The 20,992-nt window shown below is 42.3% G+C and overlaps 1 protein-coding gene across 1 annotated transcript; it reads left to right on the plus strand.

Annotated features, from left to right (window-relative positions):
• The first annotated feature begins 44 nt into the window (after positions 1–44).
• On the plus strand, positions 45–20,992 carry POLR3C (RNA polymerase III subunit C). The gene is given in 17 exon segments (XM_033925073.1): positions 45–120; positions 1,063–1,133; positions 1,633–1,802; positions 3,235–3,490; positions 5,637–5,822; positions 8,627–8,718; positions 9,451–9,555; positions 11,695–11,787; positions 12,147–12,203; positions 12,205–12,228; positions 14,130–14,181; positions 15,795–15,855; positions 16,895–17,045; positions 17,470–17,571; positions 18,009–18,058; positions 19,706–19,855; positions 20,599–20,992. Coding segments are annotated over 15 exon segments (1,608 nt in total). The 5' UTR covers positions 45–120; positions 1,063–1,133; positions 1,633–1,655; the 3' UTR covers positions 20,681–20,992.

Genomic DNA, 20,992 nt, shown 5'->3' on the forward strand with positions numbered 1-20,992 from the left:
TCCCGGAAGTGCTTGTTTCCACGAACCGTGCGATTTAAAAAAAAAAAAAAAAAGTATGGCAGCCAGTTAGGGACAAACTGGTGAGAGCGAGCTCCGGTTCGTGGCTGCAGAAGGCATCAGGTATTTATGGCAAGGCGTGAAACGCAGGAAAAGGGAAGGAAAAAAAAAAAAAGCAAGTCAGATCAAAAAGAAAAAGCCTTCAAAGCTGTTGGGTTCTTTTTTTATACGTGGGGCTCCTTTTACGAAGGCGCGTTAGGGCCTTAACGCGCGGAATAGCCTGCGCTAGCCGCCTCCTCTTGAGCAGGAGTTTTTCGGCTAGCGCGCGCTAAAAACAATAGCGCACCTTTGTAAAAGGAGCTCTTGGTTTTTGTTGGGGATCAAAAAAGAAAGAAAACCATATTTTTCATTATTAATAGTAACTTTATTCTTTCATACCGCCATAACCAAAAGTTCTAGGCGATTTACAATAATACAGTAAAAAAATACAAATATTTGTAAAATAGAATTTCAATAATAAAACTCACCAAGTAATAAACTTATCAAACAAAGTGGTCTTAAAATTAATTTCCGATAACATAGTTTGCTGAATGCATTTCCCTAACCAAGATGCTGGTAGAACATCTTAGGATCTGGAGGATTAGGATTTCTCTGGGTCCACATAGGGCTCCTTTTATCAAGGCGCGCTACGGGGGTTAGCGCGTCGGACAACCCCCGCGGCAGCCTAAAATCCTAACGCTTCGTCAATGGAGGCGTTAGGTACTAGCGCGGCAGGCGGTTTAACGTGCGGTATTCCGCCCGTTAAACCGCTACCGCGCCTTTGTAAAAGGACCCCCATGGTCAGGATATTTGTTTAATATCTAACTCATTCATTGAGCTTGACTGCCTGGGGGTCCTCCAGGACAGCTTTGGGAATCACCGCCATACAGCGTTGAAAATGAGCACAGCTCCTGTCGTGCATCCTGTAATTTTCTTGAATTTGTGGGTTTATTTGTTGCACCTGCCTTAAGTTGGTCCCACAGAAAAGATGTGACTGACAGCTTATTTGTTAATCATTCATTCTAGATAAAGGAATGACCAGATATATGGAAATAACAGGCCGCAAGCACTCCTTATGAGGAGCTTCCGCATCCTGAGTAAGTTTATTTAGTCACAGAAAAGGGCCTTCATAGTTTATTTAAGTTTTGATTAAACGCTTATCCAAAAGTACAAAGCATTGTACAAAGTATTTAGAAATAACTGGGAGATGAACATTTTTAAATGAATTAGACATACTTCACTTACTGCTTGATGATTTCTTGTTGAGGTTTGGAACCTTTCTTTGCATCAAATCCATACTGCTGAAAGATGGATCAGGGGACTGCTTTGGGCTGTTCAGTCTTAGAGTCTGCAGAGATTATATCAGTGTAATAACAGGTGAAGCAGAGTTAGAATGACCTCAGTGGTGTCATAAATCGTTCCAGTTCTACCCTGCTGACAGACTGCATCATTGTTCTCCTCAGTGCAGTAATTTCCCTGACGTGCCTTTTCCATGTTTTCACCTTTCCTTATAACAAACCTTAAGTTTCTGTTTTTGTTAGCATGCAACATTTTACTATTCATATTTAGTATATATATATGTGCATTTTTTATCAGATATTTAATATGCCCATGATAATATGACACAAGCAGAGATTAAGCTGTGCTCTCTCCTGCTGCAAGAGCACTTTGGAGAAATTGTAGATAAAGTGGGGACATACCTTCTCCGGACCGGTAGCCAGCCACTCCGTCTGATCAGCAATGACACGGGGACACCAGTGGATCAGGTGAGAAAATACTGATTTACTGCCTAGTGTGCTGTACAGATTTCTCCAGAATATGTTAATGCATAAGCCCCTAGAGTGTGAAAATATAGATTCTGCACCCCAAGGATAATGAAAATCTTTCATACTGTTTTAAATAGAAGTTTGTGTCCAGCTGGCTGCTAAGAGAGAATTTGTTTATGACTGGACTCTAGAATTGGCTTCCTAGGCAGTATAATTTAAGTGTTTGGCAAGATTCAACAATTGTACACTTACAGGTGTTGTGAAAATTAGTTGTATTACATTAAGTTGTAATTGCAAGCACTTTGGGAATCTTTTACTAAAGATTAGTGTATGTTATCTGCAGCAGGGCCCGTAGAAATAAAATGGGTCCTGGGGCAGGTAACATATATACATCTTCAGTAAAAGACCGCCCCCTCCCCCCTGTAAACAACAGCAAGAATGAGAGATGAAATTGAATTGTACTTGGAAAAGGACTTTTTCATTCTCAGCACCGTCCTTCTGGAATGAGCTGCCTAAATCGATGTGGTTTCTTTTAAAATCTATTTGTAAATACAGTTTCTTCTATAGGCTTATAAACTAATTTCTGGGGTCAATGTTTAAAGCAATTTAACTGGCCAGAAACAGCTCCTGGCTGGTCAAATTGCTTGATCGAGGCTATCTGGTTAGTACTGCTGAATATCATTACAGACTGCTAAACTTAAAGCTGGCTATTTTGTAGGAAGTCCAGGGGTAGAATCTGCATTTGACTGCCTAAGTTTAGCTGATAATTTGGATCATATAAAAGTTATGTAGTGTTACTTAGGTGGTTAAGTGCTGAGTTTCAGACTTAACCGCATAAGAGAGAACCAGCCACATAAATCTGTATATTCAATGCCTGTGCCTAGATATTAAACAGCTCTGCAGCTGGCAGCAGTTTAAAAAAAAACCCCAAAATGCTCATTACAACTGGCTGATCTGCTACCCCTCTGTTTTTAACCTACCATAGTTTGTTTTGTTTTTTTTTTTTTTGTGGAACTGGATTTCATAATTTTGGATTCTTGGATGCTTTATTGGTGTTAAGATGCTGGTTTTGGTTTTTAACTGACAGGTTTTGAATATTTTATTGATGTTAAGAAGTGCATATTATTGCTTTAATTATGGTTAAATTTTTAGTGATGGGACTTGCCTTCAGCACCAAATGTGAGAAGATGTGAATTAAGATGAATAATAATAATAACAGGATTAAATAGTCTAACTGAAATGTTGTTATGTAAAGATTCTTATCAAGGATTAGAGAGCTCCTTCCCCCAATATGTACAGTATTTCTTCTGAAATGTACACATGGTCTAGAACAGAAATTTAGAGATTCTAGCTTGTCCCCTAAGGGAATAATAGTATGGATTTCAGTGTCCCACAACTTTATAACAATGTAATATATCTCATACCTGACTAGGTTAAAAAGGCACTCTGTGTGCTCATTCAGCACAATTTGGTGAGTTATCAGCTCAACAAGCGAGGCTTTGTCGAATACGAAGCACACCATGACAGAGTCCTAAGGATCCTTCGATACCCGCGTTACATTTACAATGCCAAAACGTTGTACGGTGATACCGGGGAGCTGATCGTGGAGGAGCTACTGTTGAATGGAAAGATGTCCATGAGCACTGCCGTGAAGAAGGTTGCAGATAGGCTGACAGAAACCATGGAAGGTGGGCTTAATACCAACTCAGTCTAATACAGAGACAAAGTGAAATTTCCTTCGTGGTAGTGCTGTAGCCAGATGGCCAATTTTGGGTGAGCCTGGAGCCAAGGTAGGTGGATATGAAATTTTCTTTCCTTCCATGCCTCCCAACCAATAATTCAGTATCTCCCACAGTTTCTCAACCTCCTCCCCCTGTGTTCGTTTTAAAATGTCTCTTCACTGCTGGTAGTAGTAATGATTCACACATGTTGCTTGTAGCCAGCCTCAGAGCCTTTCCTCCTAGGTCCCATCAGATCCTTTCCATGTAGGTCCCGTCTTTACGGAAACAGGAAGTTTCATTATAGGGGAGCTTGTGTGAACTGCTGCTCACTGCTGACAACCTCCAGAAGTGAAGAGATGTTTTAAAAGGTACACTGGGGGGGGGGGGTTGAGGGACTGTTGGGTCTGATGGAGAGGAAGAGGATGAGTTCCTAGAAGAGGCTCAGGAATCAAAAACAGGAAGACCCAATGTTCCATAGAAAAAGGAGCAATCCAACAACGAAACAAACTGTGGATGAAACACAATGTTCTTGACTTTCCTTTATTTCTTTGATCAATAAATCAATGATAAAGATAATGTCCACATCAACCATATGAAAAACTAATGAACCTGACACGGGCCGTGTTTCGGCTAACAAAGCCTTTCTCAAGGGTCCAGTCGTTAAATAATATGTTAGTATTGTGGACTTGGTTTCCAAATCGCAAATTCCAATGTGGAGAATGGAGCAGGGCTGACCGCTGAAAAAAGTTTTCTGTGCATCAGCGGTCAGCCCTGCTTCGTTCTCCACCTCGGAATTTGCGATTTGGAAACAATTCTTAATAGCCCCATTACTGAAAAGGAAGTCACAGGGGTGGCACAACAGAGTGCATTGGGTAAAGCACCAGAACTGGATGATTACCTGGCAGAATTTTATAAGCTACTGAAGGATAACAAAGAGGGGCTTAATCAAAACTTAAAAATATCCAAAAACCTGCCCAAGTCGGCACTTGGACGTCCTAATAGCAGGGATGTCCAAGTGCCGATAATCAAAACAAACTTTCTGGATGTTCAGCAGCACTTCTAAGCTACTGTGAATCCAGAGCTCAAAGGGGCGTGTTGGGAGGCATCGGGTGGGCTTAAACCTGGACATCCTGAAGCAATAATCAAAGCTTTCCCAGGACATCCTAGGCGGAACTTACACAAATGTAAAACAGGGCTAAGTGTCCCAAAGATGACCAAACTGATAAGATGACCACTGGAGGGTTTAAGGCATGATGCCTCCCTTACTCCATCAGTGGTCACGGCCTCCTCCCACCACTCAAAGAGTGACTCCCCCACCCCACCCCCAGGCTTCCCATCAGCTGATCACAGGGGAATCCCAATCAGTTGAGCCGGTTTCAGGGAGTCCTGCCGGCTCAGCTGACAGGAGATTCTCCTGCCAGGATCAGCTGAACAGGCAGGGAGATCAGATTCCTCTCTCCCTCCCTCACACTTACTAATCCCGCAGCCCTCTACAAAGAGACCCAATGATAACGGAGATCGTAAGTTTAAAAGGTGGAATGTCCAAATTTGAAATGGCTGAAGAAAAACCTTAGGAGAGATTTAATAAAACAATGAAACAACAACAAAAAAAGAACCTTTCCGAAGAAATTCATGATGCTGAGAAAATTGAAAGATTACTGAAAAATTCAGTGGCACGTGCCATCCCCAAATAAATCCTACAAACCAGAGGTATATATCCTCCTAGGTAGATCCAAACTTGCGGTATGAGTGAGCTTACTCTGGATAGGTCTTGTGACTGCAGCCAATGTAGCTCCTGCTAGGGTAAGGTGGTTTTGTAAAATGTTGCCAATTTTCTTGGCTCCTGAAAGAGAGAGGCAGAAACTCACAAACAGCATTCACCAAGAAAAAAAGAACTGTAAACCTAGGTAGACTCAAACTTCCCATAAGAGTGAGCTTACGTCGGAGGGGTTCAGTAGAGGCTTGGGACCTGGGTTCCAATTCCTTTAAAATAAAACAAAACCAAGATTTAACTGTTTCCTGCTCTTCCCTGCTCAGGTTCTTCTGCTATAAGATTCTGAAGTCTGGAGATATCCAGCCAAGTGTGTCTCATGCATTGAAATCTTTCCAGCAGATGGGAAAGCCATGGACTATGGCGAAGTCTCCAGCACATTTGTGCGGTTGGTGGACACGCACTTCATTTATAGATGCCCCGCTCCTTTAGAATCTCCAGAGGGGGTGGCCGCACCTGCTCCTGTCGCACCTCTGCTGTCGACTAATGAAAAGGATATGTACACAGTCCCAAAGCTGAGCATGATCGGTGAGTAATCTCGATGGTCCATAAAAGTTCTGATGATCTAGTCAATTATTGTGGGGAAAAACATGCTCAGTCCTTCAATTAGCTACTGCCTAGTCCAGGGGTAGGCAATTCCGGTCCTCGAGAGCCGGAGCCAGGTCAGGTTTTCAGGATCTCCAGATAGATTTGCATCTCAAGGAGGCAGTGCATGCAAATCTATCTCGTACATATTCATGGTGGAGATCCGGAAAACCTGACCTGGCTCCGGCTCTCGAGGACCGGAATTGCCTACCCCTGGACTAGGCTAACAGAGTCTGTGTTCTTAGGTGCTGAGACAGCGGCTACGAAGAATATCTTCCTCTCGCTTGTTTCTCAGGCAGCTTGTCCATTCTTTCTCCCTCTCTTCCCCCCTCCTTCCTCTCACATACTTTTCCTGATGCATCTGCAACAATCGACACCAGAGTCTTACAAAAAGAATTAGAAAAGGTATTATAAAGGATTCCCTTCTCACAGTTAACAATTTGGGCTGCTGTTAAGATGGGTTATTTTGCTGTTAAACCCAGTTATTAATATAAAGGTCTCGCTACCTAAGCTAAAATAACCCATCTTAACGATAGCCAACTAACTTCCCTCCCTCCCCCCCTTAGTGTGAACAATTTCAGTCTCAGGTAACCAGAGTGATATTGTTTTTTTGTTTTTTTTTTAATTTCTTTATTCAGTTTTGCATATTACAACAAGTGTATCAGAAAAATTCATATAATCTTATAAATACACACTTGATTTTCCTTCATGAACACTTTAAGTACAACATATCATGTTTATATTCATATTTTATAATGATTTAAATATTAAGTAAAACATTTAATAAATATGACAAATGTAATAAATAGAAAACCCCCCAATCCCTCCCTACCTATTTCAGAAAATTTAACCTAATACTTCAAAATGCATTAATTTAATTCATACATATTGTAAGAGAAATAAAATAAAACCCACCCATATCCCCACTTAACAAATCTCTTATTATGGGAAAATGTTATTAATTATTACAAAAATCTGCTAATGGTCTCCAAATCTTCTGAAATTTACCAAAGTAACCTTTCTGTGTTGCTCCATTTTATATATATGGCAAACCGAATTCCACCAAAAGCTATAACTTAATCTATCATAATTTTTCCAATTATTTGTTATTTGTTGAATTGCAACTCCAGTTAATATGAATAAAAGTTTATTATTATGTGACGAAATTTGACTTTTTGCTCTCATTCTTGTACCAAACAAAATAGTATCATAAGTCAAGGCTACTGGATTGTCCATCATCCTATTTATTTGATAGTGTGATGTAATAGCCTAAGAACCAACTTCATCAGTGATGTCACAGTGGCCTGATTTTTCTATACTTGGCTCACTTGTTTTATATAGAGCAGTACTTTTGATTTCTAGAGACACGACCGTTTCTTTAATTAAGGGGAAGTTATTTATTTATTTTAAAAATTTATATACCGTTACATACATAATTCAATAATAAAACAAATACAATCAAACAAACATTAACATATAATCATCAGAAAATCACATGAAGAAGAACAGCAAAGATCAGTTCCTAAAAAAAATGCATTAACAAATAACTGCATTTTTAATAGTTTTCTGAAATTACTCTTGTCGTCAAAAAACAGCAAGGGAATATATTTATCCAAGGTGATACTTATAAGTCACTGTTGTACTAATCACCTTTGTTTTACTTCAAACACAAATTACAACACAAGTTGATGTGGTTAAGTGAACACTCAGATCCGCAGCTGAGGTCCGGTGAAACAAGTTCACGGAGCAGCTGTTAAGGAGACCATCATTGTTGTTCACAGTCTCCTCCACCAAACAACGACTTGTTAAGGATGGTCTCCTTTACAGCTGCTCCGTGAACTTGTTTCACCGGACCTCAGCTGCGGGTCTGAGTGTTCACTTAACCACATCAACTTGTGTTGTAATTTGTGTTTGAAGTGAAACAAAGGTGATTAGTACAACAATTACTCTTGTCATGACATATTCGTAATTGACCGACAAGTGAATTCCACAATTTGACCCCCACACAGCAAAAGGCCATTTTACTGGTCTCGGCATATTTTAGTTATCAGTATGGGCTACCATTAAGACATTGTTATCGCCATTGCTAAAATAGCCTGAGTTACTGCTACTGTTTATTATTTCTGTAGCGTTACCAGAGGGTGGTAGACACCTGGAATGCGCTTCTGGAGGATGTGATAGGACAGAGTACATAAGGGGATTCAAAGAGGGTTTTGGACAAGTTCCTGAAGGAATACTGGGATTGAGGGATATCGATAGAGGTAGAGATAGGATTATGGAAGGGTATAGATAGAAGAATAATGGGGATTGAAAGGTTTTAGACAAAGGGTCACTTACAGGTCATGGACCTGATGGGCCGCCGCGGGAGCAGACTGCTGGGCGCGATGGACCCCTGGTCTGACCCAGCGGAGGCAACTTCTTATGTTCTTATGTACATTGAACACGTAAGAGACAGTCCCCGCTCAAAAGATGTTTTGCTGGTAAAATTTAATGATAGTCCACGTTGATAACTGCGCCCCTAATTGTACAGGAAATAACTGTCTCCCTACTGGCAATAGGCGATAAAAGAGGATTGTGTGAATTTCTGGCTTAAATGTTGAGAGTGGAGGGTTAACAGGGCTGCAGACATGGGCTAGTTTACGGTGTTGGCTGCTTAACACGATTATGCCAACGTTGTTGTTTCCTGACTTACACAAAATGTTTCACCTTTCCCTCTTTTTCCCCCCCCCCCCCCCCCATCCTGGCAGGAAAAGGAAAGAGGAGGAGATCGTCGGAAGATGATGACGATACCAGCGAACAGCAAACAAAACGGCAGAAGAAGGAGGCAGACAGCAAAGAGGTCGGTGCCATCGTCAACCTCCTGGCTTAACCCTCCACAAGTGTGCAGAGAGATGTTTGTCGAGCGATTTGATATACTTAGCCCGTTAGGATAACAGCGGTGAAGTTCCGATTGAAAAATGTTTGTCGATGGCTAAGCTGCCTGCTCTTTGTCTGTCTTTGGGGCTAAAACCAGTCAAGAAAAACAGAGACTAAAATTACCAGCGACCCAAGAAAACGTCCTTCTGTCCAGGGTTTTAATAATAATAATAATTTTATTTCTTATATACCGCTATACCATAAGTTCAAAGCGGTTTACAACAAGATTCATGCAATGAGAGTATGCGATGTTTACAACAAGAAACATATGACCCACTCATCTTCTTTCTCCTCCTATTAATCTCTTTCTCCTCAACAACGCATTTCCGGCCCTATTAACTCTCCTCTTCCCCCTTCTTAAATTCAGTCAATTTGTACCTCGCTCAATCTATTGTAAACTGCATAGAACTTAATGGTATTGCGGTATATAAACTGTTATTATTATTATTATATGTTTACAACAGGATACATGAGTTCAGAGCAGTTTACAAGAAGATACATGCAATGAGAATAAGAGAGGTTTACAACAATATACATGCAGTGGGGGTAAGAGGAGTAATGGGAAGAGAAAGGACTTTCAGGGATACAAAATTGCCAATGGAAGAGAACTCTTTTATAAAACGTAGCATTCTCCTTCTTGCATATCACTCCCCAGGCCCTTCCCGATGATGGGATTTACTGGCAGGTTAATACTGAACGATTTCATCAGCACTTCCGTGACCAGGCAATAATCGGCGCCATCGCTAATAAGATGGACCAGGTATGTGTGCAGGAAACTGAGCCAGCTTTAAGGATTTTTGATCCTCTTTCTTGTCAGTCTACATTTTTCTATTAGTGAAACATAGAAACATAGAAAAATGACGGCAGAAAAGGGCTATAGCCCATCAAGTCTGCCCACTCTACTGTCCCACCCCATTAAGTCAGAGTGCTGCTCGACCCACGTAGAGATCCCACGTAGATATCCCATTTATTCTTAAAGTCGAGCACGCTAGTGGCCTTGATCACCTGCACTGGTAGTTTGTTCCAGTGATCCACCACCCTTTCTGTAAAGAAATACTTCCTGGTGCCTGTAGTCTCTCGCCCAAAACGGCATGATTTGTTTGTTCTGCTCTGGCTGGGAAATAAAACTACTCTGTACAGAATAGAGTTGCATACCTGTAACGTGGTTCTTCAAGGACAGCAGGATAATGCAGACATACCTCTATTCACGGCCCTTAGAACAGAATCAAAACCCGTACATTTATAAGGATTTTACTGGACATATGTCTGGTTTCCTGCAGTACTGCCAGAATGTTTTATTTCAGATGACCCAAGTAACTCCATTACTTTTTTTTTTTTTTATAATCTTTATTCATTTGATATTTTACATCAAGTGTACAGAAAATAACAGCAATTACATTAATACATCACTTGAAATGCCACAAAATTCTCCATAAATAAGATTTATCCCCCTCCCGCCCCCCCCCCCACATCAATATAAAATAAACTACATAATATAATACCATATATTCTATCCTTCCCTTCATATCAAATGATGAAAATCAAAAACCCACCCCATCCCATACAATCATTTATGTTATACAGGGAAAAATGATACCTAATCATCACAATACTTTATTAATGGCACCCACAAATCCTTAAATTTATTAAAATATCCTTTTTGAACTGTTAACGCTCTTTTCATTTTATACAAGTGACACACAATTCCACCAAAAACTATAATTCAATCTTGTCCAATCTTTCCAATTATACGTGATTTGTTGGATGGCAACTCCTGTCAAAATCATTAAAAGTTTGTTATTAGTGGCAGATATTTGGCACTTAGCTCTCTTAGACGTGCCAAATAAAACTGTGTCGTACGACAATGCCACATGATTTTCTAACAAACAATTTATTTGATCCCAAATCGACTGCCAAAAAGCCATAATAAATGGACAGTAAAACAATAGATGATCCAAAGTTCCAGCATCAAGATGACAATGACATCTATTAGACTTAGAGCAATCCAAGTATTCCATTCTTAAGAAACAGATGGGATCTGCCCTGGGTCAACCTCGTTTCTTTCCTTACAGAAAATGAACCTGTACATCCATATATGATAGAGGGTAAAGCAGGACCTGATCAGCTTTCCCACTGTGATGTGGAGCCATCTGATCACCTTAGTATAAGGTGTCTTAACCCAGTCATCAGGACATACCCATAACCCAGTCATCAGGACATAAGTCAAGTTTTCAGAATATCCACAACGAATATGCATGAGACAAAGAAAAATGTGGGCCGATAAAGACCGTTTGGCCCATTCATGCCCTCTACGTTTCTCTACTGTCCCTTCCTCTCCGTTAGAAATCCTATGCGCGTGCCCCAAGCTCGCAATGCATTCAGATTTATCTCATGCATATTCACTGTGGATATTTTGAAAACCAGACTGGCTTGGTGTGAGCCGAGGACTGGTTAGAGAACCCCTGCCTTAGAGGGAATGTACAGTCAGACGGAATCCCTTCTGTGGAAGGTGGTTTCTCACAGGGAAATGGGAAAACATGTCTGCTCATTTGCTACCTTTGCAAGGCAAGTAGCACACTATAAAATTTCAATGAGTCCCCCAGAATTTCCTCCCTGTTCGGGTATTATTTTTTATTTTGTTTTGTAAGACTACTTCTGACCCACTGATTGCACTGCCGGCATGTTGCAGTCTGAAGCAGGACACTGGGGGTGATAGATATGCAGGCAAATTGAAACATTGGGTAGGGTTTCTTTTAGAGCATTTAGAATGATGAGGATTAACCAATGCAGTCCCTCAACGGAAGAAGTAAAATAGCCCCTGGAAATGCTATGCTCTCTCTGCTGGGAGGAGGGGTGTGCCACGTTTGTCTAAAGGCCACTTTGCTCTTCTCTGAAACAGGTCAGCAGCGAAATTGTACGGACCATGCTCAGAATGAGCGAAGTCACCACATCCTCCAATGCATCTCACACACAACCACTGTCATCCAATGAGGTGAGTTCATAGCATGAGTCTCCAGTTCCATAGCAGTCCGAGCCATTGCATTGAGCTTAACGAGTCCATATCTGAATGGATAAGATGCTTAAGCGTTTACTTTCTAGGTAAGAAAAACCCTTAGGTGTTTCTAATTAAGTTCATGGTAAAGTCTGGAGAGGCTCAAACTGCTACACACAGAGAGTCAACTTGCAGCCTGCCTTTTTGATACTTGTCACAAAAATTCCCATGTTTGCATGTTTTTTAATTTCAGATTGTAAATGTGAGGTGTTTCTCTAGCCTGCTAATAATAAATGTATAAGATGCTTAGAATAATACTGAATTTCGAGGGATCTCATTTTTTATTCTTTAATTTACAGATTTTCCGATCACTCCCAGCTGGTTATAATATCTCAAAGCAAGTCCTGGACCAGTATTTTAGCTCTGTTAGCAGATGATCCGGTAAGAACTTCGAATATCTGTGCCTGAAAATGATTTCCAAGTTCACACATGGGAAATAAAAAAGCAGGAAACTAATCAAACTTTTTAACTCTTTTACTTAGAGAGGGGGGGATCCTTTAAATAAAGCATGATGAGTCTCTGCACGTTGAGGGCAGTTATCGCATGGCATGATCTGTATCGTACTTTAAGACTGTTTTGCAGTTAGTGTGATGCACTTGCAGAGGTGGTGAGTGCATCCGCGTTTAACTCAAGTAACAGCACGCAGTCTAGAGGTCTGCACGGGAAAGGGGATCGCGGGAATCCCACGGTTCCCGCGGGGGTCCCGCGGGATCCCCCCTAACCCACGGGACTCCCACGGGGACCCCCTTCTGGCCAACGGGATTCCCACGGGGATGGAAGGCTTTGGAAGCAGGGTTTGTCCATATAATATAATGGACACGTCAGCCTTAGTAAAAGAGGGGGGTTTATAAGTTAATTACCTGAACAGAAAACAAAAAAAGGGGTCCACCAAAGAGATTCCACAAGGAAAACAGCAAAAGAAACTGGAATTGATGATCCTGCCAGAAGTAATTGCTGCTTTTTATGGGGACGGGCGGGGATGGAGGTAATTCCTTGTGGGGATGGGTGGGGATGGAGAGGATCCTGGCGGGGACGGGTGGGGATGGAGAGGATCCTGGTGGGGACGGAGAGGATCCTGACGGGGATGGGTGGGATTTCTGTCCCCGTGCAATTCTCTAACGCAGTCTATACCTCGTGCCAGCTGCAGTGTGCAGCCCCACCCAATCTCCACCCCCTAACACAGCATGCAATTAACATGCAAATTAGCGCGCACTCTCTTTCAGCTGGAGTCCACAGAGGTTTAAGTGTACATGCAATACTTCAGTCTGAATTTTTTTCAGGTCTGGCTGTATAAAATCTTTGTAGAACTTCATATAAAAGTCTGAACTGAAGTCTTGGTGGATGCTTCATTTCTGTATTGAGACATTCTGCAACATATTTTTATGCACAGATAGAGACACACATATATGGACATTGAGCATTTAAAGAGATCTTGTCTGTTCTGCCCCCCACCCCCATTCTTCTGAAGACGTCAAGTGCTAGAAAGGATGAGGCCCATTTGAAAGCCCATTTGCCTATACTAACCTGCAGCGTCAATTGAACAGCCGACTCTTGTAGACCTCTGGCTGGGAAGGAAGAGGACGGACGTAGCGCTGGGCTCTTGGCCTGTGTCTTGGAAACCAGTTAAGAGATGCCTCATGGGTTGTGCATTTGATATAGTAGAACCAAAGCCATTTATTTACTATATACAGATACTTTCTTTGTCCCTAGTGGGTCCACAGCTTTTGTACCGGGGGCAGTGAAGGGTTAAATGACTTGCTCAGGGTCACAAGGAACCACAGTTGGAATCAAAGCCAGTTCCCCCCCTGTTCTTAGCCCACTGCACTATCTATTATGCTGTTCCTTCACTTCTCAGTGGCAAATAGTATTTGATAAGACTGATTTGTAACAGTGGTTCCCAACCCTGTCCTGGAGGACCACCAGGCCAATTGGGTTGTCAGGCTAGCCCTAATGAATATGCATGAGAGAAATTTACATATAATGGAAGTGAGAAGCATGCAAATCTGCTCCATGCATAAGAATGGGATATAAATCAAACCATTAGAGCTATCCTGACAACCCGATTGGCCTGGTGGTTCTCCAGGACAGGATCCTTGCACGCTTCTCCGCCCCTTAATGTTCTTTAGAAAGTGCGGTGCATTTTCTAGTTTTTCATAATTTTAGGCCGAAGTTGCAGAAGAGAGTTTAGGTTTCATTTCCCCTCAAGGAATTGTGAACTTTTTGCAAAACTCGTGACTGAATTTGAATCCTTTTCATAGAGCATTTCTCTCCTTTTCTTGCAGTTAGAGTTTGTTGGAAGATCTGGTGATAGTGGCGGAGGGATGTTTGTCATTAGTATCCTTTTCTAGGACGTATTCATTGTTAATGTTGCAGCCCATAAGTCTCTTCTTGCTCCTTCAGGTTTCCGGCTCAGTCAGAACCAGTTCCATTGGGCCTGAAGCCTCTGTCAGTCTTCAATGATCTGGGAGAATTTTCCCTCATTTTTAACTCCCCCCCCCCCCCCCCCACCTTTCAGCCATACTGGCTCCATGTATGTATGACCTGCTGTGTGTGCACCCCAACTCTGGTCACTACTGTTGGTGGGACTTGCACCCCTTCACCTGCCAGAGGCCTATAACTGTTACCTCTACCCAGCCAGTCTGAGAAGCAAAAAACAAGACTGGGAATCAAACCCAGGTCTCTACAGTCCCAGAATCATCAATAAAATTGTTTAGCTTTCTGTTGTTCTAAGATCCCACTGCACCCAGCCGACTCGCAAGGCACCATCGGCGGGGAGCTCAGGGCGCCTGCAGCTGCTGCCGACGGAGCTCCACCACCTCACCAGCCAAAACCGCCGAGTTCAGGCCAGCTGCGAGTGTCTCACGGCTGGACCGAATTGTGTCACACTCCCCCGGAGAAGGGCACAATTGCTCCATATGCGACCTACCTAGAAACAAAGTGCCGGTTAGATGAAAAAATACAGTTATCTTAAAGGGAAACAACCCTCCAGACCAGCACTACCTCAGGATTATGGTTTTGTTTTTTTTACAGAACAGACTCCACAGGCTCTCGAAGCAATATGCCTTGCTTGATTTAGGGGGCAAGGCTTATTGCTGAGGCTCCTCTAAAAAAATGTGGGGAAGTGGGGGGAGGGACCCCGCTCGAGACCCGCCGGGTTTGACACCCCCGAGGTTGGACAGACCCCCAAACAGGGCCCACCCAAGCTCTGTCCGGCCAAAAAACCCCTAAACAAATTCCAACAGCCCTACCAAGGGAGAGGGGTACAGATCACTCAACACCTTCTGGAGACTGAAGTAATAATAATAATAATAATAATAATAACTTTATTCTTATATACCGCCAGCAATCTTGCGACTTCTAGGCGGTTTACATTAAATAGAAACTGTAAATACAATAAATAATAGCTGTAGATACAATGAATAGAGCTGTACATACAACGAATTGAAGAGAATAACAGTGTGCATCTGATAATGTCATCATTAATAATAGTACCAACAGTTTGTGTGTAGGGTTAGGGTTAACATTTTACAAGTTCTGGTATATGATGATGTTACAAGGGGGGTTGATGGCCTGGTTCGTTGTCTAGGTATTTCAGGAACAGGTAAGTTTTTAGGTGTTTCCTAAATTCTCCATAATTGTTCGTGTAGACTGGTGAGAATAGAGAAGGGGATATCTTATGTACTATCTCACAGTTTTGTTTTCAGTCTCCACCTGCTGGTCATGATTGGATATATACCCATTCGTAAAGATTAACCTCTACTGGTCTGGAGAGTGCTAAAGAATAGCTCCCTTCGGAGGGAGATGTTGCAATAGTTAGACTCTGCAGCTTATCTGCTGACATCCGACATGTTTCATATCATCTTGGCCCAGCCACTGGTGGGATGAAGCTGTCTCTTTATGAGCTTTACAGGATCCTGGGTTTTCTGTTTTAACCTTAACGCACAGAGATCTCCACAAAGCTCTTGCCACTTTATCTTCAGCAACTCTGGAATCAGTTGTACAGGAACGGTAAGTGTTTCCTACCCCCCCACACACACACATCTCAGCTTCCCTTCCCAGGGCTTGCCAAAAAAGGTGATCTGTTGGCAGAGGGTTTTAAGAGTGGATACAGTGGATCCTGCCAGGAGGATGAAGACTAGATGACCACTTGAAGTTTCCTTTGTCCATTCTGTGACTATAATTTCAGCTTTAGCTGACCTTCTTTTGAATGGTTTGATGGTGGTAATTGCCTTTCTAGCTGGCTTAGGAAAACCTCCAGGGGGGACTAGGCAGGTCAAGAAGAAGATTGTAGGAAGTGCAGTGCAGGGGATCCTGCTGCTTTCCTTTAGGCTAGGGGTGTCAAATGTCAGTCCTCAAGGGCTGCAATCCAGTCGGATTTTCAGGATTTCCCCAATGAGATCTATTTGCATGCACGGCTTTCTTTGTATGCTAATAGATCTCATGCATATTCATTGGGGAAATCCTGAAAACCCGACTGGATTGCGGCCCTCGAGGACCGACATTTGACACCCCTGCTTTAGGCTGTCTTGAAACAATAAAAATACACCATATCCTTCATCACGAAAATTACACAAACATGATGATTACTGGAGAGAACATAAGAATAGCCATACTGGATCAGCCCAGTGTCCTGTTTCCACAATGGCCAATCCTGGCAGAAACCCAAAGAGCAAAATTCCAAGCTACCAATCCCAGAGCTCGATAGCAGGCTATGGAATTTTTCCTTCAGGAATTTGTCCAAACCTTTTTTAAACCCAGCTATGCTAACTGCTGTTATCCTCTGCTACTCTTTGAGTTTTGGCCAGGTACTAGTGACTTGGATTGACCACCGTGAGAATGGGCTACTGGGCTTGATGGACTATTGGTCTGACTCAGTAAGGCTATTCTTAAGTTCTCCTCCTTCTGTGTTGGTCAGAAATGTCTTGTCTTCAGAGTGATCTCACCCAAGTGTATTTTAACAAGCAATGACTGCATTTGAACCCTTTCCTCTATAAGATTTTTGAGCTATGGCTAGATGATGCCCCTGAATGTTGGCTTTTTCTCACAGTTTTGGCTCCCGCTGCGCCCGGATCTTTCGCCTGATCCTCCGGAAGAGACACCTGGAGCAGAAGCAGGTGGAGGATTTTGCCATGGTTCCCGCCAAAGAAGCCAAAGATATGCTCTATCAGCTGCTGTCTGAGAACCTGGTGTTCTTGCAGGTGACATTTTGCGATCAGTCCGATTTATCTTTCATTTATTAGAGCATTAAGAAGCAGCTTGGGGTGAGAGAGAACAAAACAAGATTTTCATTAAAATCGGGGAGCAAAGGCAAGCCAGGCGTTATTCGGCCCATTGCGGGCAGCATTTCTTTAAACACTGGTCGCCGCAGACTGAATTAGACTCAGATATTCAGAGCTGGCCTGTGCCCGGATACTGGCACTGAATATCCAGATTTTTTGACAGCTTTCAGAATTTATCTGGGTAAAGATGATGTTCGATGCTGGTACCTGGATTGCTCTCTGGGCAAGTTAGAACTGCTGGGTACGCGCTCCTGCTCGCCAATCGGTTATCCAGGCACCAGTCCTTTATTGGCTCGTCTTTGTGTTTTCCTTTGGACTGATGGGAGTTTCTCTCTCTGAATAGGAAATTCCCAAAACTCCAGATCATGCCCCATCAAGGACCTTCTACTTGTACGCAGTGAACACCCTCTCTTCCTCTCGTCTGCTGCTGCAACGCTGCTACAAGGTACGGCAGCACTCTACCCGGGTTTGATATAATCCAAACGCGCTTCCGGAAGTTGTGATAGCACCAGAGCACACTACAGGGTTTCAAGGAAGGTTTAGATAGGTTCCTAAAGGATGAGGGGATTGAGGGTAACAGATAGATGTAGAGGTAGGTTACAGAAATGGTCAGGAACCACTTCACAGGTCACAGACCTGATGGGCCGCTGCGGGAGCAGACCGCTGGGCGCGATGGACCTCTGGTCTGACCCACTGGTGGCAACTTCTTATGTTCTTATGTTTTCTATGCCGCTATTTCACCCTTACTGCAGTTAAAGAAAGATACGGTCCAAGCCTCGTGCATAATTTTAGCTGCCGAATGATAATGGGGGATATTAAAGTAATATGCACAAATTCCTCTCCCCTTGGCGATGTGTAACCTTCCTTGCTTCGACTTTGCAGACTGTGGCCAACTTGATTGAAAGGCGTCTGTTTGAAACAAAGGAGAACAAGTAAGTCTGCCTTTGGTATGCCCTCAGCAGTATTCTTTATAAAGGGACTTGGATAAGAGAGGCAGTGGTTATTGAATGGGAATGAAAACATGGTAGCAGGGTACGGTGCTACCATAGTGCACCAGAAGTGGGTTCAAAGCTCTGGTCTTAAAACTGTCGCTCATTTAAACTGACCGGCAAGAGCGGCTTCTTGTGGTGGAATGAATGAAGCGTGCGGCTTGCTTCCTTGTGTTTTTATTAATGTATTTATTTTGCAAATTTATATCTCGCTCTGACTAGACGATCTAGGTGGGTTCCAAAGAAAATCTGTATAATGTAATTAAATAGTAACAAAACAGGAGAGCAATCCGCTTTGAACCGAAAGGTAATGGCAGAATAGAAATATGTAATGTAATGTAAATTTAAAGACAGGATTTCTCACTTCATGAATATCACCAACAACAAAAAAATCCTTATACATAGTAACATAGTAGATGACGGCTAATAAAGACCTGAACGGTCCATCCAGTCTGCCCAACCTGATTCAATTTAATTTTTTTTTTCCTTCGCTATTTCTGGGCAAGAATCCAAAGCTCTGCCCGGTACTGTTCTTAGGTTCCAACTCCTGAAGTCTCCGTCAAAGCTCACTCCAGTCCATCTACACCCTCCCAGCCACTTAAGCCCTCCCCAGCCCATCCTCCACCAAACGGCCATAAACGGACACAGACCGTGCAAGTCTGCCCAGTACTGGCCTTAGTTCTTCAATATTTGCTATTATTTTCTGATTCTAGATCTTCTGTGTTAATCCCACGCTTTTTTTTAACTCCGTCACCGTTTTGTTTGGGATAGATTAAATTATTCATTCTGGTGGGAATCCCTATGTTATATCTTTAAAATGGAAAAGTTTATGGTCATTCAGAAGGGTTATAAAAAATTTATGGAAGTTTGGGAACCATTAACTAAATATTGTAAAGATATGATAATACTGCTTGTCTTGCTCCCCAGGCTGGAGTTCTTTTTTTTTTTTTTTATATTCTTTATTCATTTTTTAAAACTTGAATTGTCACAAAAGATGATGCATTTATTTACATAACTTAATATCATTACAGCACAATATACGTAACAGAATAAAGACAAAACTTATTTTCTCCCACCCATTCTCAGTTTACAAACATCTCATAAAATACTTGTAATCAACCCTTCTATATTTCTTAACAAAAGCCAAAACATATCCCCCTCCCCCCTCCTTGGATGTGCATGTTTTCCCCAAATTATACAAATAAATCAATGTGCCATACTCAAATTCCAAAAAACATTCAAACAAAGAATAATGTACTAGGCAGGAGAGGAAATTACAGACATTGATTGTTATGATTGTTGAGTTTAATTATCAAAATATTGGGGGAGTGCAGGCCTGAAAGTTAATGGAGAGTATAAAAGTAAAGGTTACCTAAAGCACTGCCTCGAAGAGCTGACCTGAAGCCTCATCCCTTTGTCATATGTGCTGCAGATGAAAACTGACTATACCGCTACTGATTTGGAAACACGCTTTGGTCTCATCTGTCGGTGTTACATTGGATTTGGGCTCTCCTGCTAGCAGATCAGTAATCATTAGGCTACAACTATGGGGGATGCCGGTCACGATTAGGCCATACTCTGTCTTTATAGGCGTCTGCTGGAGAAGTCGCAGCGGATTGAGGCCATCATCGCTTCCATGCAGGCTACGGGGGCGGAGGAAACGCAGCTTCAGGAGATTGAAGAGATGATCACAGCCCCAGAGCGTCAGCAGCTGGAGGCTTTGAAGCACAATGTGAACAGGTCAGAAAGGAGGATGGCCTTGAAGAGCATGCTGACAAAATCTCAAATATATTTATAGCTTTTATTTAAAAAAAAAAAAAGAATAATAATGATACCACCAGGATTGTACATTTCCTAACAGTTTGCAATGAACAATAAGTTCAGATGGGGTACAAAGAGTCACTTGGACTGGCTAGGAAGTTATAAAAAGTGTCAGACTGCAGTGGAAATGTATGATATGTTTAGCTTGCACAGTTCATTTTAAATAATTTTTTTCATATAATATTTGAGGATCTTTTATTCTTTAAGTGGTTCTTTTTGACAGAGAAAGCCACAGTAAGACAATTCAGCTCCCTTCTTACTAGTTCCCAGAGGCACAGGGAGATAAAGAAACTTGCCCTGGTCTAGCTGGGGATTAGAACTGTGGAGTAGGGTGATAAAAGTGACTCGTGCAACTTCAGAGAATCAGATCAGAGCAGGGATTAGGACTGAGGGCCAGAGAGATCCAGGTAGGTCACCTTGTGACCCTGGGCAAGTCACTTAATCCCCCATTAGGTAGGGTGTGAGCCCACCAGGACATATAGGGAAAAGTGCTTGAGTACCTGAATGTAAACCACTTTTAGGTTGTAAAATTAATTAATGGGATAGTTCTAGTCTTCACAGCAGGGACTCCGTCACACCTGCTGATGCAGGAGTCTCTACAGCAAATGTCGCAATGTGCTCTACCTATCTCTAACCTCTCTCTCCCCCGCTCGTTATTGCAGGATCGATGCCAGTGAAAATCAGGTGGATGAAACCATCTTCATCCTGGAGTCTTACATAGAAAGCACCAGCGCAAAACACTAAGACAAGGAGTCCAGAATTCTACAGGGTTGCCGATATGGGCAGGAAACGCTGCTACATTGGCAAAGAACAGTGTACTTCGTGGGCATTTCTTTTACAGAGGCAGGAGCTTGAATTTGGAACTGAAAACAAACCGTTAAAAAGGCCCTACGGCGTGCCATCGTGCTTTGTCACTTCAGTGGTGTTGACACATCCCTAAGGCACCCGCAGGACCCTGTTTTAAAATCGTATTCAAAATAAATACCAGTATGTATGAAGTGGATCTTGTGATGTATGTTATATTTTTTATATTAAATTGTATATGATTTATGTTGA

This window comes from Geotrypetes seraphini, chromosome 16, assembly GCF_902459505.1.
Source record: "Geotrypetes seraphini chromosome 16, aGeoSer1.1, whole genome shotgun sequence".
Classification (NCBI taxonomy): domain Eukaryota; kingdom Metazoa; phylum Chordata; class Amphibia; order Gymnophiona; family Dermophiidae; genus Geotrypetes; species Geotrypetes seraphini.